The sequence below is a fragment of the Rutilus rutilus genome (assembly GCF_951802725.1).
Source record: "Rutilus rutilus genome assembly, chromosome: 6".
In the NCBI taxonomy this organism is placed as follows: Eukaryota; Metazoa; Chordata; class Actinopteri; order Cypriniformes; family Leuciscidae; genus Rutilus; species Rutilus rutilus.
Genome location: NC_140214.1, coordinates 40,044,502 through 40,065,079, shown reverse-complemented (window position 1 = coordinate 40,065,079; position 20,578 = coordinate 40,044,502). Strand labels below are relative to the sequence as shown.

Below are 20,578 nucleotides of genomic sequence, written 5' to 3'. Positions count from 1 at the left end.
CATGGGCTAATTTTCAAGGGATTATAATATTTACTGGATAAAGTATTTTATATATATATATATATATATATATATATATATATATATATATATATATATATATATATATTCTACTTATGTTAACACTTAAATTGTGCTGTTTTTGTTTATAGTAATTTATACTTAAGTGATGTAATCATTACTTGCATACCTAGTGTTGAGTCAGAATTCCAATTCTGTCAGAGCTTGTAAATCTGCCACAGAATGGAGGGCGATATCTGGTAGAAATCACATCTCTTAATATTTTATGTGACAGGATTAATGTATTTTAGTGCTTTTGAGGGAGCTGTGTATCTTTGATTCTGCTTTTAGCTTTGCAGCTAGTCTCGACTAAACACTTCCTCTAGTTTATGAGTGTTTTACACCACTGTGAAGGTATTTTGGTCCATTTGTCCCACTCCTCCTTACAAAGCTGCTTCAGCTCAGTGACATTTGTGGACTTTCCAGCATGAGCTGTGTTTCACATACTTCCACAGCATTTCAATGGAGTTGAAGTCTGGACTTTAATTAGGCCATTCCCAAACTTAAATTTTCAAATTTTCCAACCATTTTCAGGTTACTTGTTGTGGAACATTCAGATCTCAGACTTTCAGACCTGTACAGTTGTAAGACTGGATAAAATGGAAGAACTGGAAGAGAGGGCAACTCTCTGAGAAAACAAAGGAAATTAACATTTGAACTCTCTTGCTATATTACTATCCCCATTCGAGACACGATCACACTTCAGTTGATCACCTGCCAATTTACACATCATTCCCTCAACTTCCATCCCCAGTAAGTCTGGGACGGTGATTAATGCAAATTCCCACTGTGAACTCATGTTTACATTTGAAAAGAGGTTTCTGCCTTGGTCTGAGTATTTAGGGAGATGCTGAAGAAGGCTTGTGGTGATTTGAAACTCATATTAGCCCGTGATGCAGAGTGTATGCAGGCACTCCACATCATGTATTTTATAATGTCAGGTTAGCATCATCTCTTTTTATTCCAGAGCATTTGATGTTTTGTATTTATTACCTTTGAACTGATTATGTAATTGGCATGATACATTTACCTGACATAATAAATTGTTACATTTGATTTTATTCCGACTGACTCTGAAATTGTTTTCCCAAGTAGATTAAACGGATTCGTATTTTACAGCAAGTTTTGCGTCAGATTAGTGACGACTAATATTTTGGCGCTAATTCAAGTGTACATGTTTTGCAAAGACAAGAAGTGAATTTCCATTTAGGGCAGCAAGTGACCAACCTAAATCTGGGTGTGTCTTACCTCTGTTTTAATTTGTTACTTTGGATAAGTGTACGTGGGAAACCAGACAAGTAAAGTTGGTTGACTTACATCTGTAGTAGTGGCCTTACCTCTACTGAAGTAAACGTTACTTTAATTTCAAGTGTATGCAATCACGGGGGCTATACCAAAGTTTCTTTGATTGTGTAAGCGTGAATATGACCAATCTCAGGTATATAGCAATTACCTCTGTTTAGTGACCGAAGCTGGCGAGATTGTGATCGTGAGACCCACGTTAAACAAGGCATGAGGACCTCTGAGCGACATAGCTTCCTAATATGAATGGGTACAATATAAGTAAAGAGTTAAATAGAACAATCAAATGTATTGTTATATAATTGACCAATAACCAATTGGCAATCTAACTTAAAATGGAGTCAGATATAAAATGGAGTCAGATAAAAGCTTAAATGGAATTAAATTACTTTGCCACACGGAAAGACAGTAACACGCAGAGATCTTCACCCGTTCAGGCAGAAACCCCCATTTGGACCGATAAACGGGCTTACACAGTTTTTTTAATAATTGTAATCTCGAAAGTGATGTTGATGTTGTAAAAGCAATTTTTTATCTCACTGGGAAAAACAGCATCACAGGGTTAAGGAACACTCAAAAGGCAAAATTGTAATATAGAAGAAAAGGCTTTATTCTTTGAGGAATCTTTTCGCAACCGCAGCCACCCAGATGTGAAACAGAAAGCCTACTGACATAATAAAACTGAGACATTTTATACAGGTTTCTGACATTCTTGACTCCTCCTTTCCCTAGTCTCTGTAAATTTCCTTAAAGACATCTAGTATGGACTGGTTCTACCCCCCCCCCCCCTGGGCAGGTTATGCTGTTCTTTGTCCCTGAGAAGCCAAAAGGCCTTTATTTACAATCTTTATCCCTGAGAAGCCAAAAGGCCTTCATTTACAATCTAGATGACCTCCTGCTGTTCTTTATCCCCTAAGGGGATGGCATGGGACCCCTTGTTTATTGTTAAACGACCCCTGTATTCTCCTGGCTGGATCCTTTCTCGTGCTCAGGTGTAAGTTTTTATCACCCTGTCTTCCTGTCCCTTCTTCAGCTGTTAGAAAACCCTCACAGAAATATATATGGTCAGATGCTTTTACACACACTCAATTGAAATCAACAAGTTTAAATGAATGGACACAAGAACAATGAATTTTTCATTAACATCTCCCCCCTGTTTATCATTCTCTGATAACCAATAAAATAATAAAAATTCATTTCTATTTTCTAAAATCAATCAAACCCATTTTACTATTGAATCCTTAAGAATAGAATTAATTCAAGTCTTAATTCAAGAACAGTTATACCCTTCATGTATATCAATACTAAGCCCTAATTTGATTCAATCAAATAAAATCGCAAAACTTTTCTTCAACCATTAATTGGTCAACATTTTCTCCAGATATGTTGATCATCTCGTTGCCTCATGGACGTTCCATCTTCACCAATATGACACTTTGTGTGCTGTTGAAATGGTCTTTTTCCAACGTTGGCAGGAGAGGTATGTTCTAGCGCATATCCTTGAGTCATTTACTGTCTACTGTCACCTGCGAATGGAGGCCTTAAGTGATTTTGTTAGTGACCGCTTGTCTTGTCGTCCCTTTGGTGTGACCTGTGGATTCAACAGCCTGAAACACTATTGTCACCAGATAATTTTTGCTCATTGAATAGCACTCAGGGTCCTTGTTCCCCTGAAAAAAACATTCAACCCATGTTGTTCATGTTAACAAAACAATACAGAATCAGTTCTGTTTGGTTCAATCCATCCTGACATCCTGCAAAATGAAAATTTTAAGTTAGGCATTACACAGGGTGAGGCACTGTTTCTTCACTTTGCTCATGCCATGCGCAAAAGTCTGCATCTTCTGTAAAGAAAAACAAATGTTGAGGTTATTGTCACATAGTTTTCTTTTGTCTGCTGTGCTGCCACTTCTGCTCCGGCGTTTCCTGTCAAAACAATTCTTGTTATTAGCACACTTAAAATACAAACAATACACACAATTAAACCCAATGTCCTCCCAACATTTATCTTCCCACCTGTGCGATGGCTTTCAGCAAATGTGAACCCCTTAGTAAACCAGATCTAGCTGGTTAATACAAATAAAGTTCTTCAAATAAACCCCTCCTGGACTTTTACTGTCCTCATATACCGATGAGGTCAAAGCTAGATAACCTCTCAGCCTGCTGTGAAGACAATGGGTTTAGCCCTTCCCCCCTGGATTTACTGTTTTTCCCACCTGTGAGGCCGAAATGTCTTTGTTTGTGGCCTGAATACAAATTATCCATACTAAAAAGTTCAAAGACTCATCTGACCACTTGTTTTACTGTGCGTTCTCTTGTTCCCGCCATGAGCATATTCATCCTCCTCTTGATGCCCAACACCCATCTCGTGCATAAATCTAACATAATAAAATTCTCTTACTTTTATCAGACGCTTTTATCCAAAGCGACTTACATTTCAAGGTACACATTTACATTCTTATCAATTCTTGCTTTCCCTCGGAAATTGAACCCATGACTTTGGCGTTACAAGCGCTAACGCTCTACTGTTTGAGCTATAGAAAACTGCAATATTTGTTCATATTTATTTGGTAACATTTGTTTGGATAAAGTTTGCTAACCCAAACGTTGTCCTTAAGCCAAATTTCTTTTAGACATCTTTCTCTGCCTCTGAAATAAAAATATTACTTAAAACCACAATTTCATCTTCTTATCAAATTGTTTTAAGGCAATGGCCCCTAAACCCTATTGTTTGGTCTCTTAATCAGCTGTCATCTACGAACATTCTCCAGGTCATCAATTGGTCAGGTCAGGTCGTGTACACTTTGTCAACGTCACTACACTTCGTCAACGTCAGTCGAATAACAATCTTCCCCTTTTTACAATACATAACTGTTAAGGGCTCTCTGGATAATCTGATATTTACTTAGCCTACTGTACGTGTTTGTTGCTGTCAAATTTATAACTTTTTCTCAACACATGACTGACGGCTATCTACGACTTCACAATTCTAATTTATCAATACTTAAACCTGTCCAGAAAGTAATTCAAATCTACTGCACATCATGAATGACCAAAATAATAATTAATAGACAGAGCTCGATGATCAATCAACTTAAAGCTCATCCTGTTCTGTGTTGCCTTCTCATCAGATTGACTCACAATCCTCAGCTTTGTGAAATTTCAATTTCAAAATTTCAAATTTGTCATTCGCCTTAACCCATCTATAATGCTAAAACACTCTTTCCAGAGGTTAATGACAAATTTATACACACTATTCAGACAGAACAGTTGTCCTAAACTAACACATACTGTACAAAACATGAATTCACACTCACACTCTTCCCTGACTATGAACCGCTCATATTTCTTATTAATATCTTTTTATCTAAAAGGATTCAAATTTTAAATGACATTTTAACCTTACATTTTCCTGTATCTTTTATCTAATGTTTTTATGGCCTCTTAACCAGTTTCAAAGCATGTCTGTTCATTATCCATCTGATTTTAGAAAAGTCAGCTGGATTGTTTTGGTTCATTATCTTATTTTGCTCCAGCTTTCTTTGGCTGACTGATAACAGAAGAACAGACAGAGTACCATCCTCTTCCTCCACTCAAGCAGTCTCTTTCTCTTTCATTATAAGACTTTTAATCTTTTCAACAGCCTCCTAGGACTGTAACTAAAATAATCATAGTCATATTCAATCGTTCTATGATCTTTTCTAAGGTTATCTTTAGTTTAAATACTCAATTTACCTAACCTTTGTTTTCCAGAAAATTCTCTTGAGTCATCTTTAGCCACCACCATGTCTTATAGTGGTCCTTTGTCATGTCTAAATGATCTACAGGAGTCAGAACTGACACATTAGTTTAGCATCGACACAAATCTCTGTGTTTTCCTTGCTCATCAGGCAACTAACATTACAACTTTTTTTTTTTTTTTTTTTTTTTTTTTTTTTTTTTTTTTTTTTTAAAGCTGTCTCCACAACAGATAACCACTAGTTCAATGGTCTCTGCTGGCTCCTGAATGCCCATTCAGATCAGCTCTTAACCTATAATTGTCTTTTCTTCAGAGTGTTGTCCCCTGGCATAGTTGCAGACACTTGTCAGAAAAACAAGCCATTCAATCAACGCGGTTTCTGGTGAGTGGTATATAGAGGAACTCACATTTTCTGGGTCAGACGGCCGTAACTTCTTACAGCTCATCTCGCCTCTCAATGGTTTGCTGATGCTGCTGGCCTCACAGTCACCGCTCAACTCTAATACCTTTCTCACATAAAAAAAAACACCTCCATCAGGAAATGCCCAGTGTTTTTGCGTGACCCTTCTGTCTTAGGTTGTCTTTTTGGCCTAAAAGATCGTACCCGTCGTTGAAGTAATCACTCGTACACACTGGTAACCGCTTTTTCCCATCACAGAATCTGTGACCGTTTTCTTCAACATAATCTGTTGTTTTCTGGAGCTTAGGAAAAGGCGCATTCAAGAGTCATCAGAGCCATTCTGACCTAATAGTGTTCACAGGGAGACAGGTTAATAACAACAGTATTTAATCACTTAAATTCATTAATCATCTTAAAGGTAGCAACCTGATTATAGTCAGTGAATTTAGATCACAATCGTACATTCAGTGTACTGTTACTTCTGCTGCCGGAGCCATCGACCCTGTTTTATGGTGGAAGCTAAAATGAGAGCTAAAAGTCTCTGGTCCTAAAATAAGCAAGTCCTAAACAGTGTTATTGTAAAGACTTCTAAAGTCATTCAGGTTTACTTCTAAAACATTTACAAATTGTCCTCTAAATTTGTCAAATCTGAACTGCCTTAGCTTTTCCGCATCTATGAATCTGTTCAACTGAAACACTGTGCTTTACACAGCCTCAGAAAACAGCTCTCAGCTGACATTGAATGAGAGAGAGACTCTTGAGGCATCAGGACTGGTACACTGCATTCTCATAAACCTTTAACTTCAGACTTTATCTGCCATCTTTTCTTTAACTGTAGCCCATCTTAAGGCATCTTTTCCATAAATTACATGTATTGTAATTTAGACATTACAAATATCCACTCCGAATGAGTCTCTGTTGCACTGAAACTGTGGCAGTTTCAGTTACAGCACATGCCAGATTTAGATAAGCAAACCTGTTTTGGCCAAATCACATTCTTATCTTTTAAAATCAACATTAACAAGCCTTTGTTTAATCAAATGCCTTTTACACATTTTACATTTAGCAACTGTTAATCCTGTAACACTGCTTCTGTTTATTTTATCTTAAAGAAATAATAATTATTCTAGTTCTTAATAACGTTTCAAATTTCATTTCAATTTTATTTTCAATTACCATAATTTAATACCCGACTTCAATGTTTTCTCTAGGAGTTTATCAATCTGCTTCTATGGTTCATACTAACTTTTGAGGCTGCGCTCTCTGCTTGTCATACATTTTATGATTATCACTATAAATCATTCGTTAGATTTGTCTCTCTATATCATCTAAAACCTTATCAAAGCGTTTCATTCAAAACACAATCATCCTTTTAGTGATCGGTACTTTTAAAATATTTTGCAACTCATTTAGCTCATCTGTAATTTTACGTCAACCGGTACTTTTTATAGTTCTTTTCCTTTCAAAAGGAATTCCTTACACTTAATATCTTTCAATCTTCTTAACAACTTTCAAAAGTTCCATCTATCAACTTTCTTTTCTCCTTCATTTACTTTTACAGTCATACAGTGGGCATTTACAGTCACTGAATGACCCAGCTGACTGCAATAAAACACTCTCTGTTATTCTGCCTTTTATCTTTCTAACATCTCCACCCTACTTTACGCCCCTGAAGCAGAGCGTTCCTATTCAGGAAATGCAAACAGAGCCACTGATAAGTTCTCTGCATTTTCCCCCACTGTCCCAGCTGCAAATTCAATTACAATAGCCGAATCACAATCTTCATCATATTAACACTGATCTACTTTCTAACTCATATTAACACAGACTTTTCTTTACATTTGTGTTAGTTTGGCACTTTCTTTGTTTGGAGCCAGTCAAGTTACTATTTATCTTTCTAATTACAATCAAACTTTTACTAAACATCATCTGCAATTCTCTTCAGAGCGTGAGCAAAACTGCTTACAGCATTTGCTCTCTTTTGTATCAGGACTATTCAGTTACTCTTCATACAGTATAAAGAAATTTAGCATGTCATTAATTTCATTAACACTGGTTTGATAGCTTATTCAAATGATTAGTATGCAGATTCAACTTAATATTATCATTATTCAGTCCCACTTATCTCTACTGTTCCACAGAAATCACAAGATTCTCTAAATCTTCTCAGTCTCTAAATTACACAGACAGCTATCTTAGCCGCTTGCACCTTCAACTCTTGTTACAAAAGTATGGCAATCTATTCTTCAATACCCTTGTTTTCATAACATTAATACAATAAAGCATTCACATCGTCATTATTGGCAGAACATTAATTTTCATAAGCGACACGGAAAATCTAAATATTCTAAACGGGTTTCACAAAGTTTCTGATTAACTTTGGTCACACGTGTCTGGGGAAATTATCTCCAACCCATAATTTCCTTTATAAAACAATATATTTCCTTAAATGGCTTAATATCAACAAAATATCCAATCTCTGGACATTTTCTAATTTGATATTATCATCAACAACACATACAAAACAAGTATACATTTAACATTCAGAAGCTGGTTTGAACAAGCAAGCGCTGTTGCTGTACTCCCAGCATAGCTGGACCCTTTAGGTTCAAAAGACAATCGTTTTACTTAATGAAACATTCCTTATCCTTATATCATGCCAATCCCTGTTAATCATACTCAACGCCCCATTTCCATCTAAAACTCACCTTTCGTACCATTTCAACTTAATTTGACTTAATCAGGCGTTCATAAATAGTTCCATGAACTCTATCGTTCCCTACATGTCAGTTCCTTCTGCATGTGCTCAATCCAACAATTCACTGTTTCCATCAGGAAAAAAAAACATCCTATCTTCCCCTACATGTCAGTTCCTTCTGCATCGACTCTGTTCTCTTTTATCTGCTTCTTTCCCATCCAACAATTCACTGTCCGTTCACAGTTTTACACTCATGAACAAACTTCAACAACCCTTTCTGACTAGTAACGGATAAGTTAGCATTTCAGAAAACCCTGTAGACTACTTTGTACAATCTCATATGCTCATCATTCACAACACTGCTCAAATTATCAGTCATTGCTTTGCTCAAAGTTTCATCAGCCACACATAAAGATCCTTTACACACGTTTAACACACACACAACAACCATTCTGTTTTCCCTCGTTCTTTTCTATTGATTCTTTTACAACATTGAGTCTTATCTTACTCAAGGTTCCCGCCTCGGGGAAATACATTTACATTTACCACCATCATTATTTCTCTTTTAACAGAAAATTGGTGTATAAAAATGATCTACTTTACTGTTAGATGACCCCATTTTGGCTGAATCTCCCTTCTGGATTTCACAATTTCGACACGTGTCTTACAGTATCTGTCAAACGTCTTCAACAGACCCGATCTTTCCCTTACCCCAAGATCGGTCGGGTGGTTTGTAATTACGTTTCACTCAAAAACTTCCTATAAGCACTTTCCAGCGCTCGATTAATTCTGATTTGACGTGGCTCTTCCGTCCACCTAAATCGGTTACTAGCACTTTTGAGTAAAACTAATTAATCAATAACTGCGATTCCCCTGAATCTGTGATTCCCCTGAATCTGTGATTCCCCTGAATCACCTGTGGGCTTTCCGTCCACCAACGAGCTAAGTGAGGTAGAAACTGATTCGAATTCCTCAGATCAATTCCCTTACCCCCAAAAAAATTGTGATTCCCCTGAATCAACTTTCGCCCGTACCAAAAAGCAAAACTCAGCCAATATGGTTCACGTTCACTCACAATTATCAAATTACACTCAACTTCAATAAAACAATTTTGCCGTTTCTTACCCAGAGATGCTTTTCTGTTTTTCCCGCAATCGTCGCGGATTTTTTTTAATCCTGGTGGGAGTTTTTCTTTCACTGGTCCTGAGTGTGGGGTATTTGCCTCTCTCTCTCGTAATCTGTTGAGTTTCTATCTCAAACCGTCGAGGTATAAGACGGCTGCCTAGTGCTGCCGAGGTTGTGCACTTTCCCGTCAAATCCGTTCTCAGGACCAGGAGAAGAAGCGTCCGCACAGGATCCCTCTTCTTGACACCAGCTGTTAAAGCAATTTTTTATCTCACTGGGAAAAACAGCATCACAGGGTTAAGGAACACTCAAAAGGCAAAATTGTAATATAGAAGAAAAGGCTTTATTCTTTGAGGAATCTTTTCGCAACCGCAGCCACCCAGATGTGAAACAGAAAGCCTACTGACATAATAAAACTGAGACATTTTATACAGGTTTCTGACATTCTTGACTCCTCCTTTCCCTAGTCTCTGTAAATTTCCTTAAAGACATCTAGTATGGACTGGTTCTACCCCCCCCCCCCCTGGGCAGGTTATGCTGTTCTTTGTCCCTGAGAAGCCAAAAGGCCTTTATTTACAATCTTTATCCCTGAGAAGCCAAAAGGCCTTCATTTACAATCTAGATGACCTCCTGCTGTTCTTTATCCCCTAAGGGGATGGCATGGGACCCCTTGTTTATTGTTAAACGACCCCTGTATTCTCCTGGCTGGATCCTTTCTCGTGCTCAGGTGTAAGTTTTTATCACCCTGTCTTCCTGTCCCTTCTTCAGCTGTTAGAAAACCCTCACAGAAATATATATGGTCAGATGCTTTTACACACACTCAATTGAAATCAACAAGTTTAAATGAATGGACACAAGAACAATGAATTTTTCATTAACAATGTCTAACATATTAAAGATTTCTGTGCCTTTTGTTTGCCTCCATATTCAGTTGTCAGTTTTTGCATCTAAATTTCAATGCATTTGTACAAAGAACAAAATAAAATTTAAGTTTAAGGATTTATATTGTTCAGGTTTAACTGATTAATCAGCTGAATGCTTTCATTCCTGTTCTAGACTCTCTAACTGCAGTGTGACAGAAGAAGGTTATAAAGCTCTGGCTTCAGCTCTGAGATCAAACCCTTCACACCTGATAGAGCTGGATCTCACAGGAAATGATCCTGGACAATCAGGAGTGAAGGAGCTCAGTGATTTACTACAGGATCCAGACTGTCAATTGGAGACACTGAGGTAAGACGGGATCAAATAAAAAGCCAGAAAGATCTTAGTTTCACACTCTCTATTCATACTGAAAACCATGATCTAGTGAGCTTTTGCCCTTCTGCTCTGTGAGACGTTTCTGTTCTTATGAGTTTGCTTTAGGACTGAGTGTCGCTCTAGTTTCTTTTAAATGTATATTTATTTGTGTATTTAAATGTTCAAAGATTTTTTTTTTATCGTATCAATCGTTTTTGTAATGCAACAGACATTTAGTTGAGAACTGAATGTACTCTTCTGCAGGTTTTTGAGTCCTGCTGCAGAGGAAGCCTGTCAGTATGTGAATGGAGTTGTGGGTAAAAACCTTTTTCTCCAGAAAGAGCTGAATCTGAGTGGACATGAACTAGGAGACACACGAGTGAATCAGATCACTGCTCTACTGCAGGATAAACACTGTCAACTCAACACACTGACGTGAGTATTGCTCATTTATTTATAATATTACTTTACTTTTAGCTGTAATGTTAGCTGATGATAATATTTCCTTATTTGTTTGAGTCAGAGCAGTTTTTTCCTCAGCATCACACAGAGCCACAACAATTTAAAGTAATAAAATTAAACAGCAAATTAAAAACACACAATTAAAACTTGATATCAAGCTTTAAATATTTGGTTAAGACAGACAGTTTGATCATGGGTCAATAATTATTTCAGTTACTGTGACATCAAAATCAGAAATGTTCATAACTGCTTTCAATTCAATGTTTGTATTTCACAAAATGTAAAATGTGTAATTTTGGTGCAGCATATACTGTAACTTGTAAAAATTTAACATGTGCATTTTAAAAGTCTGTGATCAGTGTCTGTAATAAGATCCACTGAACGCTAGTGATGGGCGCTTTCGAAACACGCTTCATGAAGCTACAAAACCTTTATGAATATTTTGTTTCGAATCAGTGGTTCGGAGTGTGTATCAAACTGCCAAAGTCACATGATTTCAGTAAACGAGGATTTGTTACATCATAACTTAGTGTTGGGTCCGAGTCCACCCTTGTCGAGTCCGAGTCAAGTCCAAGTCCTTAACAATCGAGTCAGAGTCCTAAGAGGGCCGAGTCGGACTTGAGTCCGAGTCCTTAACATCCGAGTCGAGTCCGCCCGAGTCCACGAAGATTTAAACAATTTGAAATTGACCTTTCACAAAGACCCGCCCCTCTTAGTTACTGTTGCTACGTACAACAAGCCATTCCGCTCTCACTCCACATGTTGCAGAGCAAAGAGGACACTGACATTGCGCCAACAGACAAGACAGAGCAGGCTATTTTTGGAATGAAATAAAGTGTCAGCTTTCACATTTTTTAATTTTTTATGAAATTCAAACAATAAATACTGTTTTGTGGTGCTTTAATGTGTAGGCCTCAGTTCAAGCAGCATGTAAACTGATAATCTCTTCTAGTTATAGCACAAATTAAACATGAATGAACACCAGAACTGCAAAAAGAAATCAATACACACCATTTTTCAAGTTCGAGTCCACTGACTTTAATCTGCATTATGATTGGTCAGATCACCTGTCAATCAAATTCCGGCGAAAGGTCTCACCACTGAGCTCTTAAATTAATATTTGAAACCTTACAAAATGATTGCAATGTATAGTTACAGTCATAAGTTTACCAACTGTACATCTTTCAGAATCTGCAAGATAATGCTCAAGAATGCAACACGATGCATTAAGAGCCAGGGGGAAACTTTTGAGCAAGATGATGGTGATGTGTACATTTTTCTTATTTTGTTTTACATGCTATTATCTTATTTAGCCTCTGAAGGGCAGGATTAAATTAATGAATTTTTAAACAAAATAAGAACAATTTACACTAATGATCCAGTTCAAACGTTTACACCCCCTGGCTCGTAATGCTTCCTTCTTGAGCATCACTAAACGTTTGCAGGGTTTGTAATAGTTGTGTATGAGTCCCTCAGTTGTCACCAGTGTGAAAAGATGGATCTCACAATCATAGTCACTGCTAGGAAGGAGTCAAATATGCAGAAGATGCTGGAAAAGCAAAGAATGTGCAGGAGCTGGAGGATTTTTCCTCATGAACAAACATTACAAAAAAAACCCGTTATCATTCAGGTCATTCACACACAATATTAAAATCAAGCCTATGTAATTTGTCTTGTATTTTGTATTTGTATTTTGTCTAGTGGACTAGGCTATTAAACATCTGTTATGTGAAAAAGCTTTTTCAGGGCAGTACTAAATAGAAACAATGTTTTTATGATCCTTCTTATTAAAAAAATAAATAAAAATAACATTTTGGAGATTCTGCAAGGTGTATGTAAACTTATGGCTGAAGTGTAAATGTAACAAAACGTACTCGGTTACTAACGTAATCTCGGTTCTCTCTAGAAGAGGGAACTCGTACTGCGTAAGTATCTTACGCTAGGGGAAAATCCCTTTTCCCGCGAGATACTGAAGCCAAAAATTATCCTTAATTTTGTAATAATGTAAAACGCGTTGCGGCAGCATGCAGACATAGGCAAGACAGCTCGCGTGCCTATTGGCTGACCTGCGGCAACTGCAGCAGCCTATCGAGAGAGGCCTCTCGTGACGTCAGATCCAATGAGGGCGCTTCGCTCCCACTGCGTCACGTCCCGCCGAAACAGGCGTGGCTTAGGCCTACAAATATGGCTCGACAGGCTGATAGAATCTGTTTTTTCATCGCCGAAGCGAACCAGGGTGTGTTGCATGCACGGCTAAGATACGCAGTACTCATTCCCTCTTCTAGAGAGAACCGATGTTACGTTAGTAACCGAGTACGTTCTCTTACGAGAGGTCTCTCGTACTGCGTAAGTATCTTACGCTAGGGGAACCCAATGTAAAACGGCGTGCGTGCTGAGATCCAACACCAAAGTCCCAAAGGCAGGTGCCCGGGGCTCATATAGTGCACGATCACCAGGGGACTCACAGAGAGTCCGGGAAAAAAGGGGCTAGAACAGCATTTTTTCCCAGATTTAGTAGCGTCCTATAAGGTGCAAATTACATTAATAGTATTCCATACAGACAGGGCGAAAAACTCGGCCTGAACTGATGAATATTGTGGGTCTTACACACTGCCCATAGAGCTATTCAGTCGATCAGCGAGCAGCGCTCAGCAGTTTCAGTATTCTGAGCCGATAGCATCAGAACAGACAATACTGATTTATTAGACCGACAGCAGCTTAGCCTGTAAGGCGGGAACCTCTAGGTTATAAAACCTTATAAATGTAGACGGGGAGGCCCAGCCTGCCGCCATACATATATCTTGCAAGGCAATCCCACTGGACCAGGCCCACAACGAGGCCATGCCTCTTGTGGACTGCGCTCTGACACCTAACGGGCACTGCAGGCCCTTAGAAGTGTAAGCCAGCGCTATAGCATCAACTATCCATCTGGATAGACTCTGTTTCGATGCAGCTAGTCCCTTAGAACGTCTGCTGAACGAAACAAAGAGCTGCTCCGTCTGTCTGAAGACAGTCGAGCGAGACACATAAGCCCTTAATGCCCTGACCGGGCAAAGGAAGCTCGCGTCCTTCTCCTCATTAGAGACCGGCAGGGCTGACAGGGAAATCACCTGTGCCCTAAACGGTGTGTTGAGGGATTTTGGAACATACCCGTGCCTTGGTTTGAGTGTGACTTTCGAGTCATTTGGCCCAAATTCCATACACGTCGCGCTCACTGAGAGCGCTTGTAAGTCCCCTATGCGCTTCACTGAAGCGAGAGCCAGAAGAAACACTGTCTTGAAAGACAAGTGTTTAATATCTATCGTTTGGATTGGCTCGAATGGGGCACCTTTCATGGCTTCCAAAACCGTAGAAAGGTCCCACACAGGGACTGAAGGAGGTCTAGGAGGATTCAGCCTCTTAGCTCCCTTAAGGAAGTGTAAATGACTAAATCGTTCCTTCCAAGTGACTGGGGTCCTGCCCTTATCCAGCAGCTCTTGTAGGAAGGAGAGAACCTCCGTCACCCCACAGTCTGGGGGTGATATGCCACGAGCTGTGCACCAGCTAGAGAACACTGACCATTTTGAGGAATAGAGCCGTCTGGTAGACGGGGCCCTAGCCTGCGTGATCGTGTTTTAACACTCCCACCGGGAGGTTAGCGGGTACCCGTTGATAGCCCACACATGTAGGGACCATAGCTCTGGGCGAGGATGCCAAATCGAGCCCTTGGCCTGAGAGAGGAGGTCCCTCCTCACTGGTATTGGCCATGGGGCAGTGCTTGCCAGCTGCATCAGAACTGGGAACCAGACCTGGTTCTTCCAGAGCGGAGCCACAAGTAGCACTGAGCATCCATTTTAATCGCTCTAATACCTGAGGCAGGAGCGTGACGGGGGGAAAAGCATAGAGCGGGCAGCGGGGCCAGACATGGGCCAGCGCATCCCTGCTCTTGGAAAAAAACTCCGGACAGTGAGTGTTTTCTTGAGACGCAAACAGGTCTACCTTCGCTCTGCCGAACTTCTTCCACAGCAGTTGGACTGTCTGTGGGTGTAGAGACCATTCTCCTGTCGGAACATTGTCCCTGGACAGTCTGTCTGGTCCTATATTCAGAAGGCCTGGCACGTGCACTGCTCTCAGCGAGCGCAGATTGTGCTGAGCCCATACCAGGAGGCGTTCCGTCAGCCTGTAAAGGTTTCGGGACCTGATACCTCCCTGGCGATTTATATAAGCCACCACTGACATGTTGTCCGAGTGGACCAAGACGTGGTGTCCTCTTATCTGGGGACAAAAACGCGTCAGCGCATTGTCTACCGCCAACATTTCCAGGCAGTTTAAATGCAGAAGCTTCTCCCGTTCTGACCAGTGGCTGAAGAACGGTCTGCCCTCGAGCAGCACTCGTAGACACCACCTTCACACTCGAGGAAGTCCCCAGGCTTACACCTGATTGGTACCAGTCGGTTGCTCTCCAAGGATTCAGAGACGCATTTCTGATCGACCTTGAGACGAAATAGACCGGAGGTCCACACTCGACGCAGAATCAGCCAATCGTCCAAGTAGTTAAACACTCACATGCCCCGGAGTTTCAGGGGTGCGAGTGCCGCGTCCATGCACATCGTAAATGTACGGGGTGCCAGGGACAAGCCTGGTTTCTGGTTGTGAGCATTCTGAACTGGCGTTTTGCAAGCGCTTTGTTCAGCTGTCTTAGATCTAGTATGGGTCTGAGACCCCCGTCTTTTTTCGGTACCAGAAAATATCTGCTGTACAGCCCCCCTTCGCTCTGAGCTTGAGCTAAAGGCTCTATGGCCCCTTTGCTCAACAGTTTTGTGATTTCGGCTCGAAGTAGGTGTGCTACCTCTTTCTTCACCGTAGTTTCGACGCGCGAGTTTAGTTACACTGAACTGTAGTGAATAGCCTCTCTTTACAATGTTCAGCACCCACTCTGAAACCCCGGGAAGCTCTGCCCATGCATCTGAACGAATGGCTAGGGGTTGAATGAGGAGTGAGCTCTGGTCGCATGGCGACCGAAGAGCTTCGGTGTGCTGTAACATAAATGCCGTGCTTGCGACATTTGAGGCAGGGGGCGCGCTGATCACAGCGGGCAGTCTGCCCGCGCTTGACCCTTCTATGGCGGTTCGCCGAGAGGGAGAAGCCCCCGTGGGGCTTGTCATGTCTGTGAGTGAATGTGGGCGCGGGACAGCGGGACAGCGGGCACATTCACTGCACTGAATACAGCTGAATACAGCGCGGCCAGCGGCTTCAGGTGCAGTGGCTCATCCCGCTGAAAGGCTTTTTCAGATGGCGCGGCTTCTTTCTCTCCGAATCCAGCGATGTGTGAGCTTCGCTGAAGAGATGAAAAATCAGATTCTATCAGCCTGTCGAGACATATTTATAGGCCTAAGCCACGCCTGTTTCGGCGGGTGGATCCTCATTGGATCTGACGTCACGAGAGGCCTCTCTTGATAGGCTGCTGCAGTTGCCGCAGGTCAGCCAATAGGCACGCGAGCTGTCTTGCCTATGTCTGCATGCTGCCGCAACGCGTTTTACATTATTACAAAATTAAGGATAATTTTTGGCTTCAATATCTCGCGGAAAAGGGATTTTCCCCTAGCGTAAGATACTTACGCAGTACGAGAGACCTCTCGTAAGAGAAACAAAATGTTGCTATGGTTATCACGTTTTCAGGTTGCTATGTCAATCATCGCAATTTCATGACTCACAGGACTAAAATTTAGTGGATCACTCCCACATTTAAATGCAGTTATCACTCTTTATAATTTGCAGTGTGAACGTAACCACTGGTCCTCTAGAAGTATGAAAACAAAACCATTATTTAGATTGTCAATAGCGCTCCCTTTAAGCCATCGCTTACCGCGTTCTGCACTCTCACTGAAACTCTCATCATAAACACTGAAGCTGTCCGCACTGCACAGTGAATCTCTTGTTGTTTTGTATACTTTGTTGCGCTGATTCTGAACATACATTTTGAGCGAATTCATAAAAAATGAAGAAATATATAAAAAATGATGTTTATTCAGCCAGCGCACATACCTGTATTTACATCCTGTTTTCGGTCGAAGTCCACAGTAGTCGATTGTCGAGTTCACGCGCGTGATCATAGGTACTAAACCTATGCGCGTGAACTCGACAATCGATTACTGTGGACTTCGACCGAAAACAGGATGTAAATACAAGTATGTGCGCTGGCTGAATAAACATCATTTTTTATATATTTCTTTCACATCTACTGCAGTCAGATTCACCCGCGTTCACTCAGAAGGAATCACTCACATGACCTGTGCACTTGTAATGACACTTCAAGGATGTTAAGAGGCTAAAAGCAGGTTTAAAACTTGCCCCATTGAAGTCAACATGGTGCAAATTTTAAAAAGAGGATAACACGGTGTAGGCAACACTGATTTTTGTCGTTGTTCTCTGTACTGACAGCACTCCAAATGTACAAAAAAATGAGCTCAATGTTAAAATTGACCGAAGTTCTCCTTTAAAAACAGTGAATTATTTTGCGAAGAAATTGGTTTAATTGATTTGAAGCTTTGAAAAGCTTTGTTTCTCCCATCACTACTGAAAGCAAGTGCAGCTTTATTCAAATAAACGTGAACAAAACTAAAAAAACAAACACTTGACTGAGAAACATGAAGGTCACCAACAGCAGTTACAGGGAACAAAGCCAGACAGAAGACAATGGTAACATGAAGGCAGGGCCGTACGCAGGATTTTATAAAAACTGAGGTCCCAGAATTTATGTTGCTAGGGGGTTTCAGGGAAATTTTAGATTTTCCTGATCTACACATGTGCAATTTCAGGTGTTTGAAGGACAAAAAAATTGGATATCAATATCTTTAAAAGCATGTCAGTGGGCAGTAGCATAAATTATTTGTCAAGCAGAAAACAGATTCTTAAACATGAGAATCAGGTTAAATGTTGCGATGAATGATCCACACTACAAAATTGAAATGCAGAAATGTTATGCTTATTGTTGACAAAACACAATCACTTATTCCAAACAGGAATGAGAAATGATTCAATGATTATTTTGCATAGATGTTACATTTCAATCAAACGCCAGTGCAATCCTTCTGTGTCCAGAGGTTTCAGCAACTTGTTTCTTTCCTGAATTAATCAATGATTTTGGACTAATCAGTTCAATTAATGGTTCAGTTGCTCACTCATAAAGACAGTCACGTGTCGCCCCCTTCTGGCTTAATGATGCAAGTTGCACAAACACAGACAAGTGGAGTAATACAGTGAAAAGTCCCAGTGCTGATACTGGTGAAATATTCAAACACATTCAAGGTATACAAATACATATTTATACAATAACACTATTATGGAAATATTTTTAATAGGTGCTTGTGCTGTTAAATTGAGCTTATAGTTTCCGCTGTAATAGTGAAGATAAGAACAAGTGGAGGAATGGCGGCCTGCGGTCTAGCAGGTGCTGCTTCGCTGCTATCCAGCTTTAAAATCTCTCAAAGTTCATCTCTGTTCATCTACATAATGGCAAGATTACCATGTTGATCGTCATCTATATTGTCGCTCTTTTTGCCAATTCAGTGCGGCCGTGCAATGCACTCGACCGACGCACCGGAAATGAGAGCAAAGATTCCTCTTTGTTCTGTGGATATAAGCCTACTCACATATGGTTGCCTAGTGGACAATTTGCTTTATATCGCAATGTTCTTAACAATGGAAAAGTGGCAATCCAAAATACTACTTCAAATAAGATTATCTCACACAAGGCTCCGCAACTCCTGGGAAAACTTTCTGGATACCTGTTGCTCACCCTTTTGCTTGAGGGAGATGTTCATCTTAATCCCGGACCTGCTGAGAGAGACGTGGGTCCAAATCACCATCGAGCGGCACTTACGGAGAATAACAAGCAATATCCTGGGTTGGAAAATAGGCCTACGCCAGATGGTATGAATTTCTTAAACAGCAATTTGCATGCTACCGAATCTGCCACACTGGGTGTGTTTCCAGCTGACTTTACTTCATTACCAGCAGTGATCCTGCCGAGCGCTGTGATGTCTTGCATGAAAAATCATGTGCAAAAACTAATAAACTGTGCATCAATAAACAATTTAAAACATAAGATAAATCCTGCAATTGTGAAACACAGTGGTATTAAACTTTTCCGCACTGTAAACCAGGCTCGCATGCTGTGGGATTCTCAGGCTAAACCAAGCGGATTATTAGGAGGACATTTAAATATCTGAAGCGCAATTCCTAAAGAGGATCAACTGCAACATCTCTTATATGAGTCAAATTTGGACTTCCTTTGCTTGACAGAGACATGGCCACACGAAAACTCCCCGGCTGATGTATTAAAAGTCCATGGCTACAATATGTTTAGACGAGACAGAAATGTTGGTCGGGGTGGCGGAGTATTGTTTTATGTCAAGGATAGTATAAATTGTGCGCAAATTCACTTGTCGTATGTTGATGACTTGGAATGCATTGTTCTTAAATTAACTCTCTCAACTCAACATGATTGGAATATACAGACCACCGGCCACAAAAATAGTTTTTTACGATAAAAGGAATGTGACACAAAAAATGAGGTAATTTTATTAGGAGATTTTAACCCCCTGAGGTCGGCGCGTTTTGCTGGATTTTCTTCACATAGTAGAACCATAAACTTAAATTACTCCGTCATTTGTGGTCATACAGAAAAAAGAAATATGAAAAAAGAATCTGTGATATGTCTGCTTTTGTATGTGTGCACTTAAAATCAAATCAAAACATTGTGCTTTTGTAAAATAATGAAAATAAACAGGGTGTGCTTTCTGCCTCTCCGTTGCGGTGAACTTTTTTTTCTTGAGCACGTCTATAAACTGAAACAAAACTCAGCGAATACTTGTCACACATTTATGAGCCATATATCTTTATAAACATTTAAGTATGTACTTTTAAATGATCGGATTCAAACTGAAAACAAATATTCTCTGTTTAAGTAATTTGTATAAAACCAACAAGATGTCCAGTATCTCAAACCCTTGCTCATTATTTTTAATTTGACCACGCCCACTAGAGATGCGCGGTTGGCGGTTACAGCCGCGGACTCCGCGGATAAACCGTGGATTGGGCGGATGACGTGACGAAAAATAATATTTTAATTAAATTCGGGCGGGTGGCGGGCGGTTGAACCAATCAAATGAAAAATATATGTATACACCAATCAGGGGATGGCGGGCGGGTGCGGTTTTGAAAATTGGTCAAAAACATTGGTGCGGCTGGATGGCGGACGGATGATGAGTTTTGTGATGCGGTTGCGGATGAAATAATAGCCCATCTGCGCATCTCTAACGCCCACGCGCGCAAAAGAGATTGACATGCAAATCTCCACGTGGAATGCGAACGCGCTCCTTACCTCAAACACAGCACCAAACTTCATAAGTCTCTGCTTTTCGTCGAGTTTGGAAAACACGCCGTGAGCTTACATTGGATTTACCTCAGAAGAAGAAGAACGCGATTTGAAGACAAGAAAGATGTAAGGTAAGAAATTATTAATTATTAGTTAATGTTATTGTTGCATAAACTTCACATTGCAGTTGAACTGTTG

General features: G+C 40.2%; 2 protein-coding genes across 2 annotated transcripts in view; one reads left to right on the top strand and one right to left on the bottom strand.

The window, feature by feature from the left end:
- The window catches only part of LOC311291359 (uncharacterized protein), a 796,365-nt gene that overhangs the window by 669,395 nt on the left and 106,392 nt on the right, over nucleotides 1–20,578 (bottom strand). The window lies entirely within an intron of this gene.
- The window catches only part of LOC311291423 (uncharacterized protein), a gene marked incomplete at its 5' end in the record, with an annotated part of 543,326 nt that overhangs the window by 512,966 nt on the left and 9,782 nt on the right, over nucleotides 1–20,578 (top strand). The window contains 2 exons of the mRNA XM_084410458.1: nucleotides 10,381–10,554; nucleotides 10,825–10,995. Coding sequence (XP_084266584.1) covers nucleotides 10,381–10,554; nucleotides 10,825–10,995 — 345 coding nt within the window. The remainder of the gene's footprint in view (nucleotides 1–10,380; nucleotides 10,555–10,824; nucleotides 10,996–20,578) is intronic.